At 35.7% G+C, this 19994-nt stretch overlaps 1 protein-coding gene across 1 annotated transcript in view; it reads left to right on the top strand.

Annotated features, from left to right (window-relative positions):
• The window catches only part of EXOC2 (exocyst complex component 2), a 116587-nt gene that overhangs the window by 62183 nt on the left and 34410 nt on the right, over window positions 1-19994 (top strand). The window contains exons 15-22 of the mRNA XM_009578810.1: window positions 2375-2496; window positions 6186-6247; window positions 8900-8980; window positions 9958-10017; window positions 10885-10946; window positions 11864-11930; window positions 13959-14075; window positions 18125-18266. Coding sequence (XP_009577105.1) covers window positions 2375-2496; window positions 6186-6247; window positions 8900-8980; window positions 9958-10017; window positions 10885-10946; window positions 11864-11930; window positions 13959-14075; window positions 18125-18266 — 713 coding nt within the window. The remainder of the gene's footprint in view (window positions 1-2374; window positions 2497-6185; window positions 6248-8899; window positions 8981-9957; window positions 10018-10884; window positions 10947-11863; window positions 11931-13958; window positions 14076-18124; window positions 18267-19994) is intronic.

Raw genomic sequence — 19994 nt, 5'->3', positions numbered from 1 at the left:
TATAGATATTCTTATTGTGGATGGAGCTAGCAGTGATACATACCTGTTGTCAAGTCTGTTTAATACTTTCCCGAAGTCTGTTGTCAGTTACATTATCTGTACTTTAACCATTCAGAAAAAAAATTTCCATGTGAAGTTTCTTATTCTGGCTCAATTTTATAGAAAGCTTCCAGTTTCAGAAGGAACTGACTTGGCATTTGATGAAAAGATGTAAAGGGGCAAGGGAACAGGCTTTGGCACCAGTATTGCCCTTTTATGAGAAGCAATGCAATTTCACTCAAATTATAAAATTCTAGAATTTAACACTTGCACATCTTGGCTTGGAAATTTAACCAACAGATTCTCTAAAGATTGGTTGTGCTTCAGAGTCCTGCCACCTGAGGTGTGATCCAGGCTGAGGTTATAGGATATGTGAAGGCTCCTTTTCAAAGAATCTCCTCTTGATTTCTGGCCACTGCCCTGGTAATGAACAACTGAACTGAGAGCTGGGGAAATTCTCTCTCCCTCCCACTCTTTTCCCCACCTCATGTTATTTACTGATGCCTATGCTGGCACTTTAGTAAAGTGAGCTAGACTTTAATGCAAAGCGGTCAAAAGTAGAGAAGAAAAGGGGCAATCTGGAGAAGAGGAACTGAGCATACCATGATGGAGTACCAACCAGAGATAACCAGGTCAAAAGTTTTTGGAAGTGCTGCAAGTACTTTTCTTTTTGAGCCCCCACAGTCTTTGACAACCTAATAAATTCTTGTGACTCACACCAACGGTGAAGGTGGACTCTTCTCATGAAGAGTCTACACATTGCATAAGAACCTTACTTGTTGCAAAGTTATGTAATAGCTTAAGTCTTATTTTTATACTTCCTAACATGATGAAGTACATGATAGAATTTTACTCTTCTCAGTCATCTCACAAATGATTTACCGTTTTCTGCTTGTGTTTAAGAATGCTAAAACTTACAGAATTAGGTAACAAGGAGTTGGCGTTACGTCTGTGTGTTCTTAATTTTTCTGCTTTTTTGTATGTATCACACAGCTTAAAGTGGGTGGTCTTTCTCTTGTACCCCATTCTGCCATTGCCCAGTTTGAAAAGGTTCCAGAGGATAAATTAGAGCTATGCTATAAGCTGAAGCCGTTGTTGGCAAAACTTTTGCCTTGTTGTAAGGATAGAAAGGTATGTATTTGTTAGGGTGAGTCATATGAGGAAAAGATGGTCTTAGGGATGTGACAGCTGCGTGCTCCCTTAGAAGTGGAATCAACTCTAAGTACAGGACTTCTGTGCAGTCTAAAGTTACTTAAACTTCTCACAGATGGGTATTTACATCCTGTGTTTCCTGGATGGCTGAGGTAGTGCAGATTTATGTATTCTACTAATTCAGTAGTTGAGCTGAGCAGATAGCAGTCTGGTTAATGGTAGGGTTTTGATGGCTTATGGCCAACACCAAGGGTAAGGAACTGGAGCCTATAGGTGGATGATTGGAAATGTTCCACTTACTACTCAAACTTGTTTGCTTGTGCCTTCCTACTCGCTCTGTGGCAATTTCTAGTACCTGTGCTTTGCTCATTGTTAGCAGTAGGGCAAACAGCAATGACTGCATTTGAATTGTTCTTGCTTAAATATCCAAGAGTTGGATAAAAGCAGTAAACCTCACTTTGTGCCCTTAAGCAAAGTCGGAGCACAACTGCAGCCTTTTAGTTAAAAGCTGAAGTGCTATTCCTTGTAAGCAGCTGCTCTGTTACTATTTCTAAAGGAAAAAACGGAAATGAATGTTTCTGTCCTCAGCTATAGTAGCTGGTGATTCGTGCCCGGTCAGAGTTGGGAGCAAAACAGTGAATGAATTCATTCTTCACTTTGCAGGTGATGCAGTAGCTGTATTTTGGCTCCTTAAATATGTGTACTCTTGGCAATCTGATGCACAGCCACATCATCATTTATGCAGCTTGATGGCTGCTACTGCTGTAAATGCGGGTAAACAATGTCTCAGAAACCCTGTTGTAGACCTAGGATTAGATCTAGGGATTCACCAAAAAACAGCAAAAAAGCTACTTCTGCTCCAAAAAGTTTATTCCTGGATTGTAAGACAAGAGATGGACGCAGAAAGGCAGGCGGGGAAGTACAAGAGGACAGTGGGAAAAGTTGGCATGTTGCTATGACGTTATTGTATTGTTACAAAAAAATAAATCTGTGTTTGCAAGATTCTGAATTAAGCAACTGATTAATATTCTCTGAATGGAATAATCAGTTTTCAAAGACTCACTGTGGATGGAGCTACTGAATTCACGTACACAGAAAATGTCTAAAAAATTCAATGAAGTTATATCAGCTTAAAAAAAAACCTGCAGATTTACACTTCAGTCTAATTTTATTTGCTTTCCAGGCTTAGTTCCGAGTCTCTTACTGCACTCGAGATACCCAATGATATGCTTCAGATCATCCAGGATCTTATTTTGGACCTTCGTGTACGTTGCATTATAGTGACCTTACAACACACAGCTGAAGGTAATAAAAAGCTGCAGGTCTCTCTGCTTATTATCATAATTTTTTGCCTCTGATTAGGCCAAACCATGTTCTGGAAGATAACTATGTTTGTTACAGATATTGTAGTGGCAGTGGACTCCTCTGAGTTCTGTAATATCTCACAAGAGTTACTCAAGTATTTCACTTTTCTGACAGAAATGTGTGTTATGAGTCTTTTCTTCCCTTAGTCTAATGAGTACAGTGGTTTAGATGTGTTTCCTTTGGGTTGAGACAGTTTTACAATGCAAGTGATTTATCTCATTATGCAGCTTTTCCATATTGGAAATATCGTTTATTTTCTTTTTTGAGTTCCATAAAGTGAAGAATTAAATAAGCGATGCCCCACCCCAAAGGGGGCGGGGGAGGGGGGTGGAATCCACAGCCCTTTATGAAGTATTTTAGTTGTGTGTCTTCCAAGGCCTTTTACTAATATTATAATCCCCAGGCTTCCTACAGCTTTTGCCATAAATTGGATTGTCAAGGCCAGTAACATCTAATGTGACTCTATGTGCATCAGAGGCCAATCATCTTACCATCTTGTATTCAACTCTGAAACTTGAATGTAAATGAAGTAAATCTTCCAGAAATAAATGTATCTTCTAAAATCTCAGGGCAGATCGATCTACTAATTCACTTAGTAGGGCTTTTTTCCCAAAAGACTAATTACCCTCAATGTTAAAAAAATTAGGGCTTTTTTAATCTTATAATTTAAGTTTTTAATCTTTAACATATGGTTCATCTTTATTTTGTAGGCTGACATGAAGCTAAGTATTTTACTCAAGCCTTAAGTGTGCTAAGTGCAGATGGCTATATTAAGCAAGTTTTTAAACTTTTGGTGACAACAAATCATAAAGCCTCTATGGTTTATTTGATACAATGTTGATATGAATTGTATTCTTGGCTCTTAATTCTTTTATTAAGTCACATTTCAGTGTTAACATTACTTTTCTGCGTTAATATCAAGCTAGTTGGCCATACAAGTACATAGGTTGTCTTGTCTCTTTGAAATTCCTTAGGGAAAGTATTACCACTATTTCAGATTTCACTTAAAGTATGAGGAAGTCTGTTTTGCTTTTCCTCACTTAGCACAATTGAGATCAATCTTTTTTTTTTTTCCCAAATGGCAGGTAAAAAAGATTCTTCTTTTTTTCCTCTCTCTGCCTCTCTCTCTCTCTGCACCTCTCCTCCTCTTTCTTCCTTTTTTTTTTTTAATTGTGACATGAGGATGTCCTGTTGGACTGACTGCCCTATGTCTAGGAATTGTGAGTAATTCCTCAGATTTCCTGACTGTTTCAAAGGAAGGACGTATCTAGCTCCAAACCGTTTTGCTGACAATCCTTAGCTTATCAGATCTCTGTGAGCTGTCCACTTAGCTTCTCCAATGCGGTCCATTGAGCTCTGATACATGATTAACGATGAAGCTCTCGGCCAAAAAGTCTGCGGTCTTACTAGTTTTACCTACTTGTTGCATCATAACAATAGCTTAGTTCTTTGTTCAGATCCAGAGTTTCTGCTTCTTACATCCTGATTGCTGGCCACACACGTTCTGTGGAAGAAAAGCTCTTGTGGTAGTCTGTACCTCAGATTTTTATAAAAGCAGATTTAGCAGTCTATGTGTGAATGATTCTCTATTTGGTCTGAACATCTTTATTCATACTTTCCTTTCTTGAATCAAAAGATATCAAATCCCTCAAGATGCTAGTATGTTACGCTGGCTGGATAATGTATCCCTCTCTCATCTAGGCAATAACAGCAGCCTTCCTCTACTGCTGCTTCCATCCTCTATCAATGAAGCTGTTCTGTGTATTGGCTGTAGCATCAAACAGGAGAAGAGAAAAGATGCCTGCCTGTATGATGACTCTCATTCCATATTGTTGCGCTGTGTGCCTTATCTACGGGACCCTTTTTTTGTTCTCTACCAGCTAAAGCAAAATTGCATATGTTGAATGTGTTTAGATAGTTTTTCTGGAAAGGACCAGGTTAATTGGGCCCTTGGAGAAACTTATTTTTAGTGAACCAGTGAAAGAACAGTTAATGGATATTCTCATGGAGGTATATAAATGGATCTCAGATGTAGTTATATCTGTAATATGTAAGTCAAAAAGGCTCCTCCTGGACTCGCTCTCACCTCTATAATCTCTCTGAAATATGAGCTGCGTAGACTGCTGATATAAAGTTCAGTCTCATCTCTTGTGTGTTGTAAGTTGGCAAAGGCATTCAGATCAGTTAAAATTTTTAATAGAGCACTCTACCATTAGTTATTTAAATAGGACAAATCTGCCCACGCACAGGGTTTTCTTGTTGTCTTGTGATAAACATCATATACTCATGCTGGCCCTGAAAAGCAGTCTGTGTTCTTTCACTCTCATATGTGATCACTGGTCATAAAGGTCATGAAAGCCAAATTATGTGAATGCAGACTAGACAGGGGTTTACACAAATGTATTTGACTGGAATTTGGTGAGCAGTGAAATACGAGAAAGAAATTTGTCTCTTTTGTATTTGTATTAGCTCAGAACAGAATGCAAAAGTGAGCAGCCACAAAAACAAGTAAAGGCTGACCAGTGCAATCTAAAGCCTCGCAAGAATATTGGTTGAATTAAGAGGTTTACTAAGTAGGGAAATGAACAGAGTAATTATTCTGCACAATCCCTTATTACTTTTTATCCTCAGTAAGCCTGTATTTCCATGAGGTGTAGAACTGCAGGGTATGACACCATAACCAAGCTTCTTAATTTAGCTAATTAAAGCACCAAGATAGTGAAGATACCTTTCAGCATGCATTAGTTATCCTCTTTTCTTGGATTTTGGGGAGAGATGGTAATTCACTGAAATTTTTGCTCATTTAAAAAGGAGTTTCATGATGCACAGGCAGTTCTGATGAGTAATTTGTGTGTGAAAAACTGTATGTCAAAGCCTCCACGAACTGCACTCAGTTCATCTTTGTTCAGTTTACAAGTCGATTAAGCCCAAAAAAAAGCAATGATACAGAATGCATGCGTCCATAGAGGAATTTTGTTTACAGTGCTTGAGCTTTGGATTCACATCCTAACTTGGCTCCTGTTAGCTTCAGTAAGCCTATAGAAGTTGGCACCTTCTGGGTAGGGGAAGAGAGTGCTTTTTGCATATGCCTTCATGTATTTTTCAAGAAAGTCTAGCACCATGGATCCTTGACCCTGAGTGGGGACTGAGCCTCTTTTCTAGTTATTAAATATGAATTACATGCTGTCCTTTCTGCTTTTGCTAAAATGCCAGGCAGTTGTTCTTTCATTTTTAATTAAGAGCTGGAGTATAATAGACTAGAGACTTGGGTTCTTAAATGCAGTATTTTATGTTGTGATTAAAAATCCACAAAATAAAAACAAACCCAAAGTCTTCGCAATATTCCTTTAATTTTAAGCTTTCCAGTAGAAGATGTGCTTCATGCAACTCTTGCCCATATCGTAGATATGCTTCTCTATGTGGTGTCACCAGCATACCATGTATGAGTTCCATTCTTAGTCATTTGAGAACGCTGAAAGCTTTGAAGCTCTTAGTGCTATTTGCTTGTATGCCTAGTCATTGCAGTCCCAATGTCTGTGGTTTATCTTTTCAAGTTCAAGGAGTTTTTAATAATGAAAATGAATACCTTTTCCCTCCCCCCTCCTTCCCCCTCTTGCTCTGTCTTACAGATATAAAGAGGTTAGCTGAAAAGGAAGACTGGGTTGTTGACAATGAAGGTTTGACATCGTTGGTGGGTATACTTGTGTGTCTTGTAGGCACTTTCTTTACTAGATTTTTCTTTTATAGCAAGTGTAATGAAACTGGTTTATATTCTCCAAAAATTGAATTATTTTGGACTTTGTCTATAAGCGTGCATACTGGTGTGTCTAGTTTTATTAAAATATGAAAATGTAGGAAGATAAATATAAAATTTTTTGTTTGGATGGTTACCTATTTACAGCACTCTTAACAGATCCCATCACCAAATACAAAGGGTTTTTTTTCTTTTCTTCCTTTTCCAAAATTTTTATTTGTACTTCTTAAACTATTATGTCTGAAGTAACTTTAAGTGATAATGGTACTACTAGACAGCAATATTTTTGAAGGTGCAAAACAGAAGAAAAAAAGCATAAATAAAAGCTTTGCAGATTTGTGCCATGTATTGAGAGACAGAAATAAATAAGAATTGGGTTTCAAGATATGTAGCATGACTTTCTGCCATAAGTAGGATTATTTAAATGTATCAGTATAATTACTGCTGACTTCTAGCATGATTTTGCAGAGATAAACAATAATCACTTTCATTAAGCATCTTATTTTAGCGATCATTTACTGAAGTAAAAAAATTATTTTTGAGGTCACAACAAGTTCAGTTCACATCAAAATGTTTCATAACTTAGTAGGCACACTACCATGGAATTGGTCTGTAGCTAAATAAATAGGTCACTTATATGTTATAATGAGAGGTTGAACTGAAAAGCAACTAATTTAGGAGATTGCCTACACACAAACAACAAATAACTTGAAACCAAATTCAGATAAATTAGTGAGATGCGTTCTGGAAATACACAGTAATGAGTAATGCCTAAAACACAGCAAGCACATTGTAGGTGTGACATAAAAACAATCTGCGAAAGCAGAAAGGGCCTGTGGGAGGGAGAGTTGCTTTGTGTATATTATCTAAGAGAATGCTCCACAGGCTTTTTTAGTTTTTCTTATTTGCTTCTATAAATACGTGTTTGAAGTTGAGTAGGAGGGCATTAAGCAATCAGAATATACGCATTGTAGGAAGGAGTGTTGTTGGGCAATTGTAGTATTATAACCAGATTTACAGCTTCTGGTCTTGGTTTCAGTTGCTGCTGACTTGGGCAAGTCCCTTAACTTTTCTGTTTTTCACTCTATTCATCTGTAAAATGGAGGGAGGAGGGAAGGATCTTCCACAAAAGCTTTGTTTCTTTATGCTTTTGCTGTATCCTAACCCATCTTTGTTTAAAAACTGCTTAAGTCTTTTTTGTATTTAGAAATCACCCATTAATTCCTTGTATACAGCACTTCCCTAGATACCTTTTGAGGCCATGGTTGAGACATGCCAAATTTTAGTGATGGCAGTTGACTCATGTTTTGTCTTAGCAGGGTTATTTATCTACTAAAGTAGAGTTCATTGTGGTAATATTATAGCAAAAATTGCAGCAAAAATTAACCAGTATAAACAAGGGCCAAGCAGTCTCTCTGGGGACATTTTAGGCTTAAGATAGAAACTGTATTTTAAGTTTGTAGGAAATACTTTAGCATTTATATTTCAGGTAAGACACAGAACCAATTTTCCTCAGTTTTATAACATCCAAAAAATAACACATCTGAACAGCTTTCTTCTCCTGAGGTATAATGTTTTATTATGTGGAAACAAAAAAATAAGAGCAGCACTTTCTTTTTCTTTTAAGCGGGTCCGAAAATAATAAGTACAGATTGTCTTAGTGGCTTTTTTCATGATTTTCAGGTTGCCATGTAGGCATCACTTTCATGATCTACCTCCACCCCAGCTTTTACAGAAATAAATGTTAGTCCTAAGCCTAAAGTTGGTGACATGCCATAAACTATCTACTGGATAAAAAGCAGGTTTACATGGCTTAGAAGCTTTTTTTGTCCACCTCTTTGACCCAAATCCAATAGTATGATGTCCCTCTTTTCTAGAGCAGTGACACCTATCTGCTTCACGTTGCCCTGTACAACAGCTTCCTGCCTAATACCAGCAGGCAGCCTCATTTAAAAAAAAAAGGTGTGACTTAACAGGGAAGAGAGAAAGACAAGGAAAAACTGACTAATCACTTTGATGCTGTAAACTCGTTTGCACTTTCAGAGTGAAATTAATATATGCATCAGGTTTGGAGACCTGAAGGTAAAAAAAGCCCCCCAAACCAGTGGGGTTTTTTTTCCTCCATGTGAAAGCAATTTCAATCCATTTTTCTTAGAAACCTTTTGCTGAAATAAAGTACAGAAATATCAGATATCCCAGTGAAATTCTATCCTAGCTTAGATCAAGGGGGGGAGCAGGGAGGGTGTCACAGGCATCTATAATGTAATTGTCAATATATGCTACCACAAACAAGCTATAAAAATCTTTCATGACCCTTTTAGAGGAGGCTGTTTGGTGTAGAAGTCTCTCATTCAGATAAAAAAAAAGTACATTGATCTATGGTAATAATTCTGTAGATAACTTAAGTACAAAACTACATTGCTACAAAAGGGTCCTCTGGTAATACATGAATCGCAATTTCCCCCCACCCCTCTTATTTGGGATAATTTGGAAATAAAGAGCTTACCATATGGCACGGAAGTTTTTATGTATTTGTGTAGTATACATTTGACATGCTTATCTAAAGCTAACAAGTCATTTGCCTTTCAGCCATCCCAATTTGAACAGTGCATTATCCGTTCCTTGCAATCTCTTAAAACTGTGCTGGACTGCAAACCTGGAGAGGCCAGTGTAAGTTTTGATTTATGCTTTTATTTTCATTCTTTTTATGTAAATTACTATTGGGTTTCAGAACAAGAACTTGCGAGAGAATGATACATGGGTATAACTTTTCTCTTTATTTTTTTCCATGTACACCCTTTTCACTGCTGCTAGCTTTTAGTATTCTGTTTGTGTTTCCTTTGTTAGGGGTAATTGTGTGTGTATGGGGCAGATTGGACCTATATTTAAATCTTTAAAGCTGTTCTTTTGAAAAAATGCTACTAATGTAATTTTCAGATAGCAGTAGATGTGACTATTTACATGAAAAAAAAAAAAGGGGGGGGGGCATTCCTAGGAGTTACTCTTCACTCAGTGTTGCATCCAAGCTACTTGCAGAACTTAAATTCAGCTTTTTACTTCTGTAAACTTTATTCTAAATCAGGAGTCCTGATTATCCCCATCCACTTAGTACCTCGAGGCCCTGATTGATCGTGATACTGATGTTTTCTTTCAGGTTTCAGTGGTCTAAGGAAGTTTAACACTTTTCCAATGTCCCTTGGGCCCCTCTGTATGAGTACTGTTTCTCTCTCCTCCTTTATTTTAATTTTTACAGCTAGCTTGTCTAGTTTCTTAATGAACATTATTCAAAAGAATCTGCAGTGCATGGTGAATCCTTCTTGCTGGAGTGCAAAGATCTTTGAATATCCTGGGAGCTTTTGCTGCAATTCCATTAGCCAACAATGATATGTATCACGTGTACTAGGTACCAGGACTTCTTTTCTTTCAGTGTTATCACCTCATGCTTGTCAGACTGTTTATTGGGACTTGTATTCTCTCTCCTCATTTTTAGGGTGGGAAAAAGTTGAAATTGATCCATGAGAAAACACTGTGTCCCAGCAGCCATTCCTATAATTGTGTCATCTCCTTAGGGATAGGTTACTCAGGCCTTCCTTGAGAATAAGGCCACGTGAAGCTGTTCTGCTGAAATAATATGCTTGCATCTTCAGGTTTTCCAGCAGCAGAAAACACAGGAGGATGTGTGCCAGCTAAGCATTGGGATCATGCAGGTAACTCGAGCACTTTTAAGTATGAAATGGTGAACACAAGTGATCGACAAAAATCTTGCTTTGTACCCTGCCCACCTCCCTAAAGGTAGCTTAAGTTGATGACTGTGTTATTCCTCTGATATGCTCTGGGATACTGAGAAATGTTTAAAAGTATGTAGAGCTTACTAGCTGAATCTGATGATATCAAATCCTCACAGGGTCAGTAAGTGACATATTCAAGTATTTTACTGATTGTGACTGTTCAAGATTTTACTGATGATTGAGAGACACTTGCTGAGCTGATGTCATCTAACATTGATATACTGCAGTAAAAGGAGCAATGCTGATTTTCATCAGCTGAAGATCTAGCTTCTAATTTTTGTATCAGAAAACAATATTCTTTGTAACAAAATCTGTTTTTTTTTTTTTAATATATTTGAAATTAGATAAAAGCATGCTCTAGGCTTTTGAATCATTTTTACAGGCTTCTCAAAGAAGAAATCATGAGCCAAAGCAAAAAATGGATTTTAGTGATGCTTCTGCGGTGTTTACTTGGGATCAACTGTTCAGATTGAATGCTTGAAAACTATTAACAATGCCTTTTTTGCAAATCAGCGGATTATCACTACATAATTTTAGCCACGCATGATGAGAATCACTTAGCAAGATTAAAAACTCCTGTGTTTTGCTACAAGTAAACTGTGATGCATATAAAATTGAAAATATGCATTCAAAAGGTGTAACTAAAATGTTACTGTATTTTATGTAAGATTTAAGACAAAGAAAGGTGATGATGATTGTTCTGCTTCTATTGACTGTAGTAAAAGTGAATTTAAGAATTTTTTTAGTTCTGGCAGAAAATTTAGATCTTGCTTTATTGTTTCCTAGGTCTTTATAGACTGTTTGGAACAACTGAGCACAAAACCTGATGGTGACATAGATACAGCACAGTAAGTACACCAAACAGGACATAGGTGTAGTATTCTGAATTGTCGGTGCAACCCTCAAATTTCAGTGGTGGTGTGGTTTTATCCCCTCTTGTATTTCATATTTCTTGTGAATACTTTTGCCTCTGGTTAGTGATGCTTTGAAATAAGAGCTGATACTTCTTATGCCAAAAAATTGAGTGACATCATGTAATAAATATTATACAAGATAATGAAGATGTTATTACTTATACCATTTTATTCAATGACAGGAGTTGCGTCCTGTAGAAGCAGGTATGTTGGTTTTGACGTGACCTTACATGGAATGAGTTGTCCTTGTCACTAAGTAATGTCCAGTCATGGAGAAACAGCCCCTGCCTTTCTTTTCTTGCCTTCTATTTCGATTGGTTCTATTGGTATTTCTGCTAAATTCTTGAAAGTTTGTTTGTTCGATAATTGCTCATGAGCCACTTATTTTAGAGACCAAAACAAGTCAGAATAGTCTGAGTTTCCAAGATTACCAATCATTCCTTTGTGAAAAGCCAGAGACGTGGCAAATATTGGTACCTGCAATATGCATTAGAAAAAGGCAAATTATGTGCGTTCCTAATACCGCTTTTTTTTTTTTTGCTATTTGGATGACTCTTTGGCTGGATAGGTGTAAAAACAAAACGGAATCTGTGGCAAACCAGGGAAGTTATAGAAAATTAAGATGCTTTAAGAAGGAAAGGTCTGTAGCTAGCATAGTACTGTCAGTTCACAAAGCTCCTGCAGGCTTTGTAGACATCTTAGAAAAACCCCAGCAAAGTGGGCTGCTTTATTATCTGGTGTGAGGGGGCTTGAAACAAGATTCAGTCTTCTGTCCCAGCTGTTCATTTGAATCCATGTGTATCAGATAATCAAAAGCACTATACTACTCACTTCTTAAACAATATTCCTAGTCTTTCAGTTGATGTTGCATCTCCAGATTTGTTTGGAAGCATTCATGAAGACTTGAGTCTTTCTTCAGTAAGTTTGTTTTCTATTTCTAAAAGCTGATGTGAAATTTAATATTTCTCAAAGTTACAGGAATGTGGTCCTTTTTTTTAAGTGTTTCAGTTTTTTGTTTTCCTTTTTTAGAGAGCAATTCTGTATTCTAGAGGCATTTCCTAGATACATAAGTATATAAGCGTAAGAAAATATAAGGATATAAGGCTTGAATATAAGGCTCTTCTTAAAAGCACTGTTTGTTTATGATATCTTAGTATACCATCTTAAGGTAACTAATGAAGACATTTTTTGAAACCAGGTCCCCCTCAGAAACTAAAATGGCATCATTGAAATCCGTGAAAATAGCACTGGTGTTAAAACAGCTGAGGATTTGACTTTTGATTTATCACCTTGTTTTATATGATAAGAACTGGTCTGATTATTAGTTACTTTTTAAAACCCATGAAGATACAGATATTCAGTAATGTAGTTTTTCCTCAAAAAATTACTTTACTGAGAGTAAGTATTATTTGTTTAGCTTGTTTGGATTTGGGTTTGGTTTTTTATGGAATTGGAAAAAAGATTTTTAATATTCTTGACACTTTTACTTTGGTTAATGTACTTTCTTCTAGTCTGGTGGCTGATGAAAAAATGTAGTTGTTCCCTGCAAGAAACCTAGTGAGAACCTCTTGTGAAGTTAATATTCCTTAGTACAGGTTTTAAATGTTGTCAGAAGCCTAGCTTTGCCTCATTTACAAGAGCAATCCTGCTACAGTAAAGGATCACAGATTGCCAAATCAGGCCAAGTTTCTGAATTGCAGACTATAATAATTAGTTCTTTATATCACTTTATTCATGCAACACATAGATTTTTATATTAATTGTTGACAAAGTAACTTTTTGTGGTTGTGACTTCCTCCCATATGTCATAGGTATGAATGTTTAAATAAAAAAGAAATCAACAATTTCAGACAATGCTTGGTTTCCATGGTATCATATTAATTTTTTTCTGTAAATCACAGAACTCTTTATCTTCTCTTTCCTGATTCAGTAATGAGAACAGAGAAAGTGCGTGACCAGAGTAAGATTTGTCACTGTATTTTTAAAATTCTCATTTTTTGAATAGTCTGTATACCAACAGATTATAACTTAAAGTAGTAGGAGACTGCACATCTCAATACTAGTCATCATATTACTGGAATACAAAACTGTCAGGAGTTCTTCTGGGTCTGAAAACCAACAACATTTTTAATCAGATATGCACTATTGTGCTGACTTCATTGTCAAATGATTTTGTGTTCAAAATATTTGCTGGTGTTGATTTTGAACTTCCATCTGAGGTAGAAAAATGTTTTCCCATTGAGAGAAGGAGAGGGGAAGAGGGAAGACCAAATCTATTTAGTAGTTCTATCTTGTTTGGTTCTTTGTCTCTTTGGAAACTACACCTTGTTGCATCAAGGTCAGGGAAAGACAATTATCGTATCTCAACTCCAGAATATATTTGACCTTCTTGTAATTAAAAAAAATCATTGAAGAACAGAGATGAGTTATAACCACCTAGATTTTTTTCAGATTAGCTGCTGAAATTGTTATGTACTTCTGAACCTTCTAGTATTTTAGAATGGGTGAGTGCATTCGTTCAGTACATGTTTTGCTTCCCTTGTTTTAGCCAGCTTCATGTGAAAGTGAAGATGATCTTCAGTTAATTTTTGATGGTCATAATTCTTAGCATATTTCTTGAAACAAAGTAAAAGCCAGAAACAGCTTCCTGGAAAGCTGTCCAAACCTAATTTTTGTACAGAAGTCTTAACCGCGATTCTGTATTAGTCACAGCTATTCCAGTGAACAGTCCAGATCCTATAAGAAAAAGCATACATGTTCAATGATCATACCTGATATTCACTCAGTTCTTGGTGTTTTATTGACAAAAATATTTGTAAACTCTACTTTATCAGCATGTTTATCACACACAAAGAGTCAATAAAATATTCATTTACAGTATTGGTCATGCTGATATTTCTTTTTTCTAACTATTATACTCTTTCTTCTTTTAAAACAAATTTTTAGGAACAGAGGCTTTTAATTGCACTCAGTAACTGCCGTTATCTGGAACGTCATACCTTCCTAAATATAGCTGAACATTTTGAGAAACATGGCTTTCAAGGTGTTGAAAAAATAACTCAAGTAAGTGAGAGCTCTGGAATGAAGTATCGTTGCTTGAAGGAAACAGTTTTTGTGTTTTACTTTCTGTGGAAATTAAGTGCAAGTGTTCAAATGGCCAAAAGGACTCTTGGGTGAGCCTCCCAAATGAGTGGGACTCCAAGCATCAGTTGGACACAACAGCAACAATGATATGGTTGTCTGTGTTCCTATAAGGCTTAAATAGCTGGTATAGAAAATGTGACCTCTTTCTTATTCAGGACTTGTGTGTTCAATGGCAAAGCTTATCAGATTTCTTAGTAAAGCTGTTTAATGTCGCTATGTTTTCTTAATGCAGAGAATAAAAGATCATTATCTCAGAAATATACTTGATAAATTATTTCATCTGGCAATCTGTGTTACTGATGGCTGTTGTTCATAAACTAGTTCAGGTTTTTTTTGTTGTGTTTTGGTTTGTGTTGGGGGTTTTTTTTTGGTTTTTTTATTTTTTTTTCCAGAGAACTAAAATGTCACAGTGGGCGGCAGTAGCTGTCTCATTTTCCTGCCTTTTTGTAAAGATTAATCATTTTTTGAGAAATGTTGTGACTTAATCATTAGGACCATAAAGCTAGTTTATTTCCAGAAAGGTTTGTTGGTTAGAAGTAAAATGTTATCTTTTCCAGTACAGAGTACAATATTTCACTCGAACTGATGTTTCTACTATATAGTACGTCCTTAGTCCCGTTCTGCCTGAATGTTGTTGGAATTTCTGTGGCTGAAGTAATTTTGAATAGCATTTAAATGGGGTTGATATGATTTGTATGGTTAGTACAGTATACAAAATTACTCTGGATATTGCCGTTTTTTGCTACTGAGACAACTGAGAGTTGAGCTAGGTACAGTTAGTGTTGTCTATATAAGCAAATAAGACATCATTATGTATGTATTCAACACTGTCTTGTACAGCCACATCAAAGTATTGCCATTAAGTGTTTGGTAGGTTTATAAATGACAAAATTCAAATGTTGAAGTCGCAGATTAATTTCAAATCTGTGTTAACCCTTTGAAAGTGCTGACTGGTGCAGTACTGCATGTATGGGACACATCAATCAGTAATGCTAGCTGGGAGGGTTTGGATAATTAGGTAGTCATCTTAAGAGGGTGATTTTTGAATCCTTCATTAATTTTGAGAGGCTAGAAGCTCACAGAGGTTTAGAGGGGTTGGTTGATTGTTTCAGGGTTTTTTCGGTGACCTAAAATCTGTAAGTTTCTTAATTATTTATTAGTTAAAAAAATTTGCAATGAAGAATTGATAAAATTTTTTAAAGACAGAATTTGTTTTTATCTGAGAAGACTGAAACAAAACTATACTTTTAAATTCTGTTAGCGTTATAGATTGAATTTTAAATTGAATTTTGTAGTGTGTGTTGATTAAAAACTATCTGTTGTTTGGTTGGGTTTTTTTTAAAGTTGCCTTTGTTAGAAGGGAAATCGTTATTATCTGATGTTCTGAAAATATAGAAATCATAAAATGGTAACCAAGAAAATTTCCTTACATTCTACGTGGTTGTTATTTCCATTTTTTTTCTGTGTGCCAAATACAAAGTTACAAGAAAATGGCTAAACTTTACACTATGCTTTAGTACGTTACATCTTGGCACATACTTATGGTACTCACCAATAATTATATTTAATTTCTACGTAACTCTCAAGTGCTTTTCTGTGGAGATTCTTTAATTCAACTTTTTATCATCAGTTTAGTCAATTAGCAAGTGGAAGAAAAAATTATGTATCCCATAACATTCATCCTAGCTTATTGATTAAGCTTCTGAATAAAATTGTTTCCACAGTTCTGATACTTAGATAAGGCAGAGGGGTTACTAGGATAGATGCTCAAAATGGCTTCAATAGAAAAATTGAAAACTGTAGTTACAGCGAAGTTCACAGAAAGATAACGACAAGATAATTGTATATTTTTCTGAGCATTTTACCCCTCCTGGGAGTCGGGAAAACGGGTGTACACAATGGAAGTTGTTGAGGACTTCTACTCTGCTTCACCGCCCCCATCCTGGGCTCAAAATAAGATTCAGACGAATTGTTCATTCTTTCTTGTAATCTTTCCACCCGTTAAAAAACAAGGTTACCCACCTCTATCTTAATTGTGCGTTGAACTTGAAACGGGTTGAAGAGGACTCACGTGAAACAAAAAACCTGTACTGAATGTCCAGATGATCTTTTGTATTGAATCACTGCAGAAGTGGCAGGTGGAATTACCTAATTCTAAAACTCTTTGTTAGGGACAACTGAAGCAGTTGGTTCACAGATTCTTTGAATGGGTGTGTGTTTGCAGGCACTTTCCACTGGAACTTGTACTTTATTTTTCCCACTAGCTCAAACCTAAATAGGAGTGGTCTAAGGATAATTATTCTCCCTAATTATAAGAAATTGAAGTGAAGAATGTCTTGAAACCCATTCCGGGTTTACATTTCTGTGATCCTCTGTAAGGGGAAAAAGAGTGAGATTTCTGTACATTTTTGAGTGTGGTGTTCTTTTTCAAGTTTTGAGCATTAACAGGCTGTCAGGTAGAAGGGAAGGAAGAAGAAAATAGCCTTGATCTTCTCCTGGGACCAAATTCTCATGCCTCATGAATATCCTATCTTTAGGATATAGATCCTTTTGTGACAAATGAAAGAAGGTTCATCAGATAGAAAAGCAGGGAAGTGGTGGTGTCTCTTGTTTCTGAGCACCAACTTCACCATCCCAACCTTCGTGAATCTGGCAGTAACTTTGACCTCAATAATACCTCTGTTTTCCCTTGCACTTATGATCTCATTCCTGAAGGCTTATCTGTCTGTCTATTCTTGACTCAAATATTGCAGTTCCCTTTTCTCTTCACCAATACAGGCATGCCAGAGGAGAACACAGTTTAGAGACATCCCTGAAGTGAATAAGCTTCATTTCTTATTCTGCAGCTTGCAGGATTAAATCTTTAGAAACAAATGATAAGAAGTTGGTATTTTTCTTTTCTTTCTTTCTTCTGAATTCCCGGGTTGATCTAAAGCCCTGTCATCTTCCTCAGTTTTAAAACCCTTTGCTTCTGGAAATTATCATATAGATAGATAGAGATAGATAGATAGATATGTGCTTTTTTCCCTAATGGTTGAGGAAAATGAGTACTAGTTTAAAAGCTTTACTTCGCTATTGCTTAAGCTCTTACTTCTACTTAGATGTATTTATATTTATAAGTCACATGATATTTTCAGCATGTTTTATTTGCATTTAGAATCCATTACCATTGTAAGATACTGACTTTCTACTTTAACATTTTATGATATGCATTGTGTTCCAGAATTGTTTTAGAAGCTATAATTACAGGAGGTATCTATGTTTAATAAAGTCTTGTATAAATTTAAAGTTGTTCAGATACTGTGAACAAACTGTGCATATTCCTTTAGCTTTCAGTGTGAATTACTAAAAATTGCATAGAGAGCTGTTAAAGAGAAAAATTCTGCAGATGTTGGTGAGCTGCAGCTTATGCACCTGTTGTAGAGATGTGCCTTGAAGTAGAGCAGGGAAGCTCATATGTACAGTTTGAGAAGGCAGACACTCCTAAATAAATTTGTGTATTTTTCAAATATAGAGCAGATAGTGGGAAATTGTAATATTATGATTGGTAGATCTTAAGTATTATATGAAAATCTTCATGTTTCAGGATGCAAATTATTATGGGCATATTTTAAAGCATTGAGAAAATTCAGTTGTTTACTTCGTGCAACATCAAGACCTCCTGACAATTGCAGTGTGATCTGCCTGCTTTTGCATTCCTTGGACTTTTCCCAAAAATGTCTGCTGCTGAGCACAATCAGAAAATTAAAAATTATACTGGGTAAGATGGACAGATAATATGAAAGTTCCCAGGATTTTGTATATGTAATTATGAACTGAAATGTGTAAGTAGTTGCTACTCTTTACCAAAAATTAAAGAAGACGTGAGGTAAATTTTTGGGGTATGTGATGTAATTCTTGTAATTAATGACTATTTATTATGTTCTTTCTCTTTTCTCTTTCTTTTTTTTTTTTGTTTCGTTTTTTAGGTTAGTATGGAATCCCTGAAAGAGCTGGATCAAAGACTGTTTGAAATGTACATTGAATTCAAGGCAGATCCGATAGTTGGGTCATTAGAACCTGGCATTTATGCAGGATATTTTGATTGGAAAGATTGTCTTGTTCCAGCAGGTAAATATCTGCTTATTAAACTCTGAAATTACTTCAACAGTGATTGATAGGAGCTAAAATATACTGTACAATTAAAAACTTTTTTCTAGTCTATGTTTTTAACTTTTGACAAGTTCTTATTGTAAGTTCTTTCTTGCAGACTTTACTTAATTCCTAAATCATTTTTCAAATACCCCCAAATGATTAAAGCAGCTTTTATCATTGATAATCACTTTAATACTTGTTTTTTGTGATTATTTTGCTTCATTGCTTATATATAATAGAAAGAATTATAAAAGACGTCTTTGAATTTCCTAAGAAAATAGCATTGAGATTGTTTGGGATTTTTTCCAAAGAATCTGGCTACTTTTGTAATAGATGTAATTACAGTTCTGAAAAGGTAAAATTATGAGAAAATGCATACTATAACAGTAGTTCAGCAAAGAATGTTAAACCATCAAAGAAGGGCAGGTATAAGATATTTAGAATGACTGAGATGTTAGTCATTATTTAGGTGCTTTAAGAGCCTCTGTTTTAAGGAAGCATGATACGAACGAGTCTTTTTTTTTTTTTTTTTTTTTAAACTAGTGAATACTGTGCACATCTTACCATTTAGGTCCTTTGAACATCTAATTTGTCATATCTAAAACTAATACATCTAAACCACTTATTATATGAATGCCTGTTAATATCAAGTAGAAATTAGTTGCAGTAACACAGCACATGGCATTTTGAAGGTGGTCTTGTATTAATTTTTCAGTAAATCAATGATTGACATGACAATTTGTACTTTCTTGTTTTGATTGTTTCATACAGTTGTATATGGCAAGCCTAGCAGAAATTTTGTGGTACTTTAAAATTTGATAGGGAGGTAACTACAAGAAGTACACTTGTAATCTGTGAATCAAGAGCTGCAATGCTTGCTCGCTGGGCCTTAAAAACACAAAGATTTTAAGGTTTATTACTCTAAACAAAAGTCTCTTCTATCTTTTGTTACTACTTTTGTGCTCAGAATGTATGCTCTAATACAGTTTATAGTGGAAATAACTTAGATTTTAATCTTGCATGTTCAAATTTATATCTGAATAATACATAACTTCCCATGACGTTTGAAGTATGTTTTTTGCTTGGCATGTTTGCATTCCCACCAGCTGACAAAGAGAAAGAAGTTGTGTCAGCTTTTTATATGCTCATTTCTTTATCTAGTGCATTGGGCTCTACTTACTAGACTCACATTGCCTTTAGGATTATTCTGTAGTATTTTTTCGTTTAAAGGGAATATTGAATTTCTATTAGAGGTATGCCTTAGTCTGCTTGTTGTTCAATTTATTGTTGGTTTTATGTACTTTCTCTGCAACTTTTTGACAAAAATCAAAGTGAAGATGGTGAATATTAGAGACTCCTCTTCAGGGTTACATATCATAGTGTTGGCCAAGAGGTGCCAATTTGAAGTAGTAAAAAAGCTGGGGTTTTTTTTCTGTTAATCCCCAAGCTAGACATGTTAAGAAAGAAGTGACTAGATGTTCCATGCTTCTCCACCTTGATGAACTATCTTTCTGATGAATAAATTCTGCCAAATGTACCCTGTTTACTATTGGTATAAAAGAGTAACTTTGAGTACCTTCAATTTCTCTGCTTATAGCAATGGTTAGTTGACCCTGAAAATATTTGGTGCTCTGAAGATAAAATTAGTAAGTGACTGGGAAAGCCTCCCTGTTGGAGGAGGTAGATGAACTTCATTATTGAAAA

This window comes from Fulmarus glacialis, unplaced genomic scaffold (assembly GCF_000690835.1).
Source record: "Fulmarus glacialis isolate BGI_N327 unplaced genomic scaffold, ASM69083v1 scaffold13385, whole genome shotgun sequence".
NCBI lineage: Eukaryota > Metazoa > Chordata > Aves > Procellariiformes > Procellariidae > Fulmarus > Fulmarus glacialis.
Note: the sequence above shows the minus strand (reverse complement) of the source record. Positions and strands in the feature narration are given on the sequence as shown.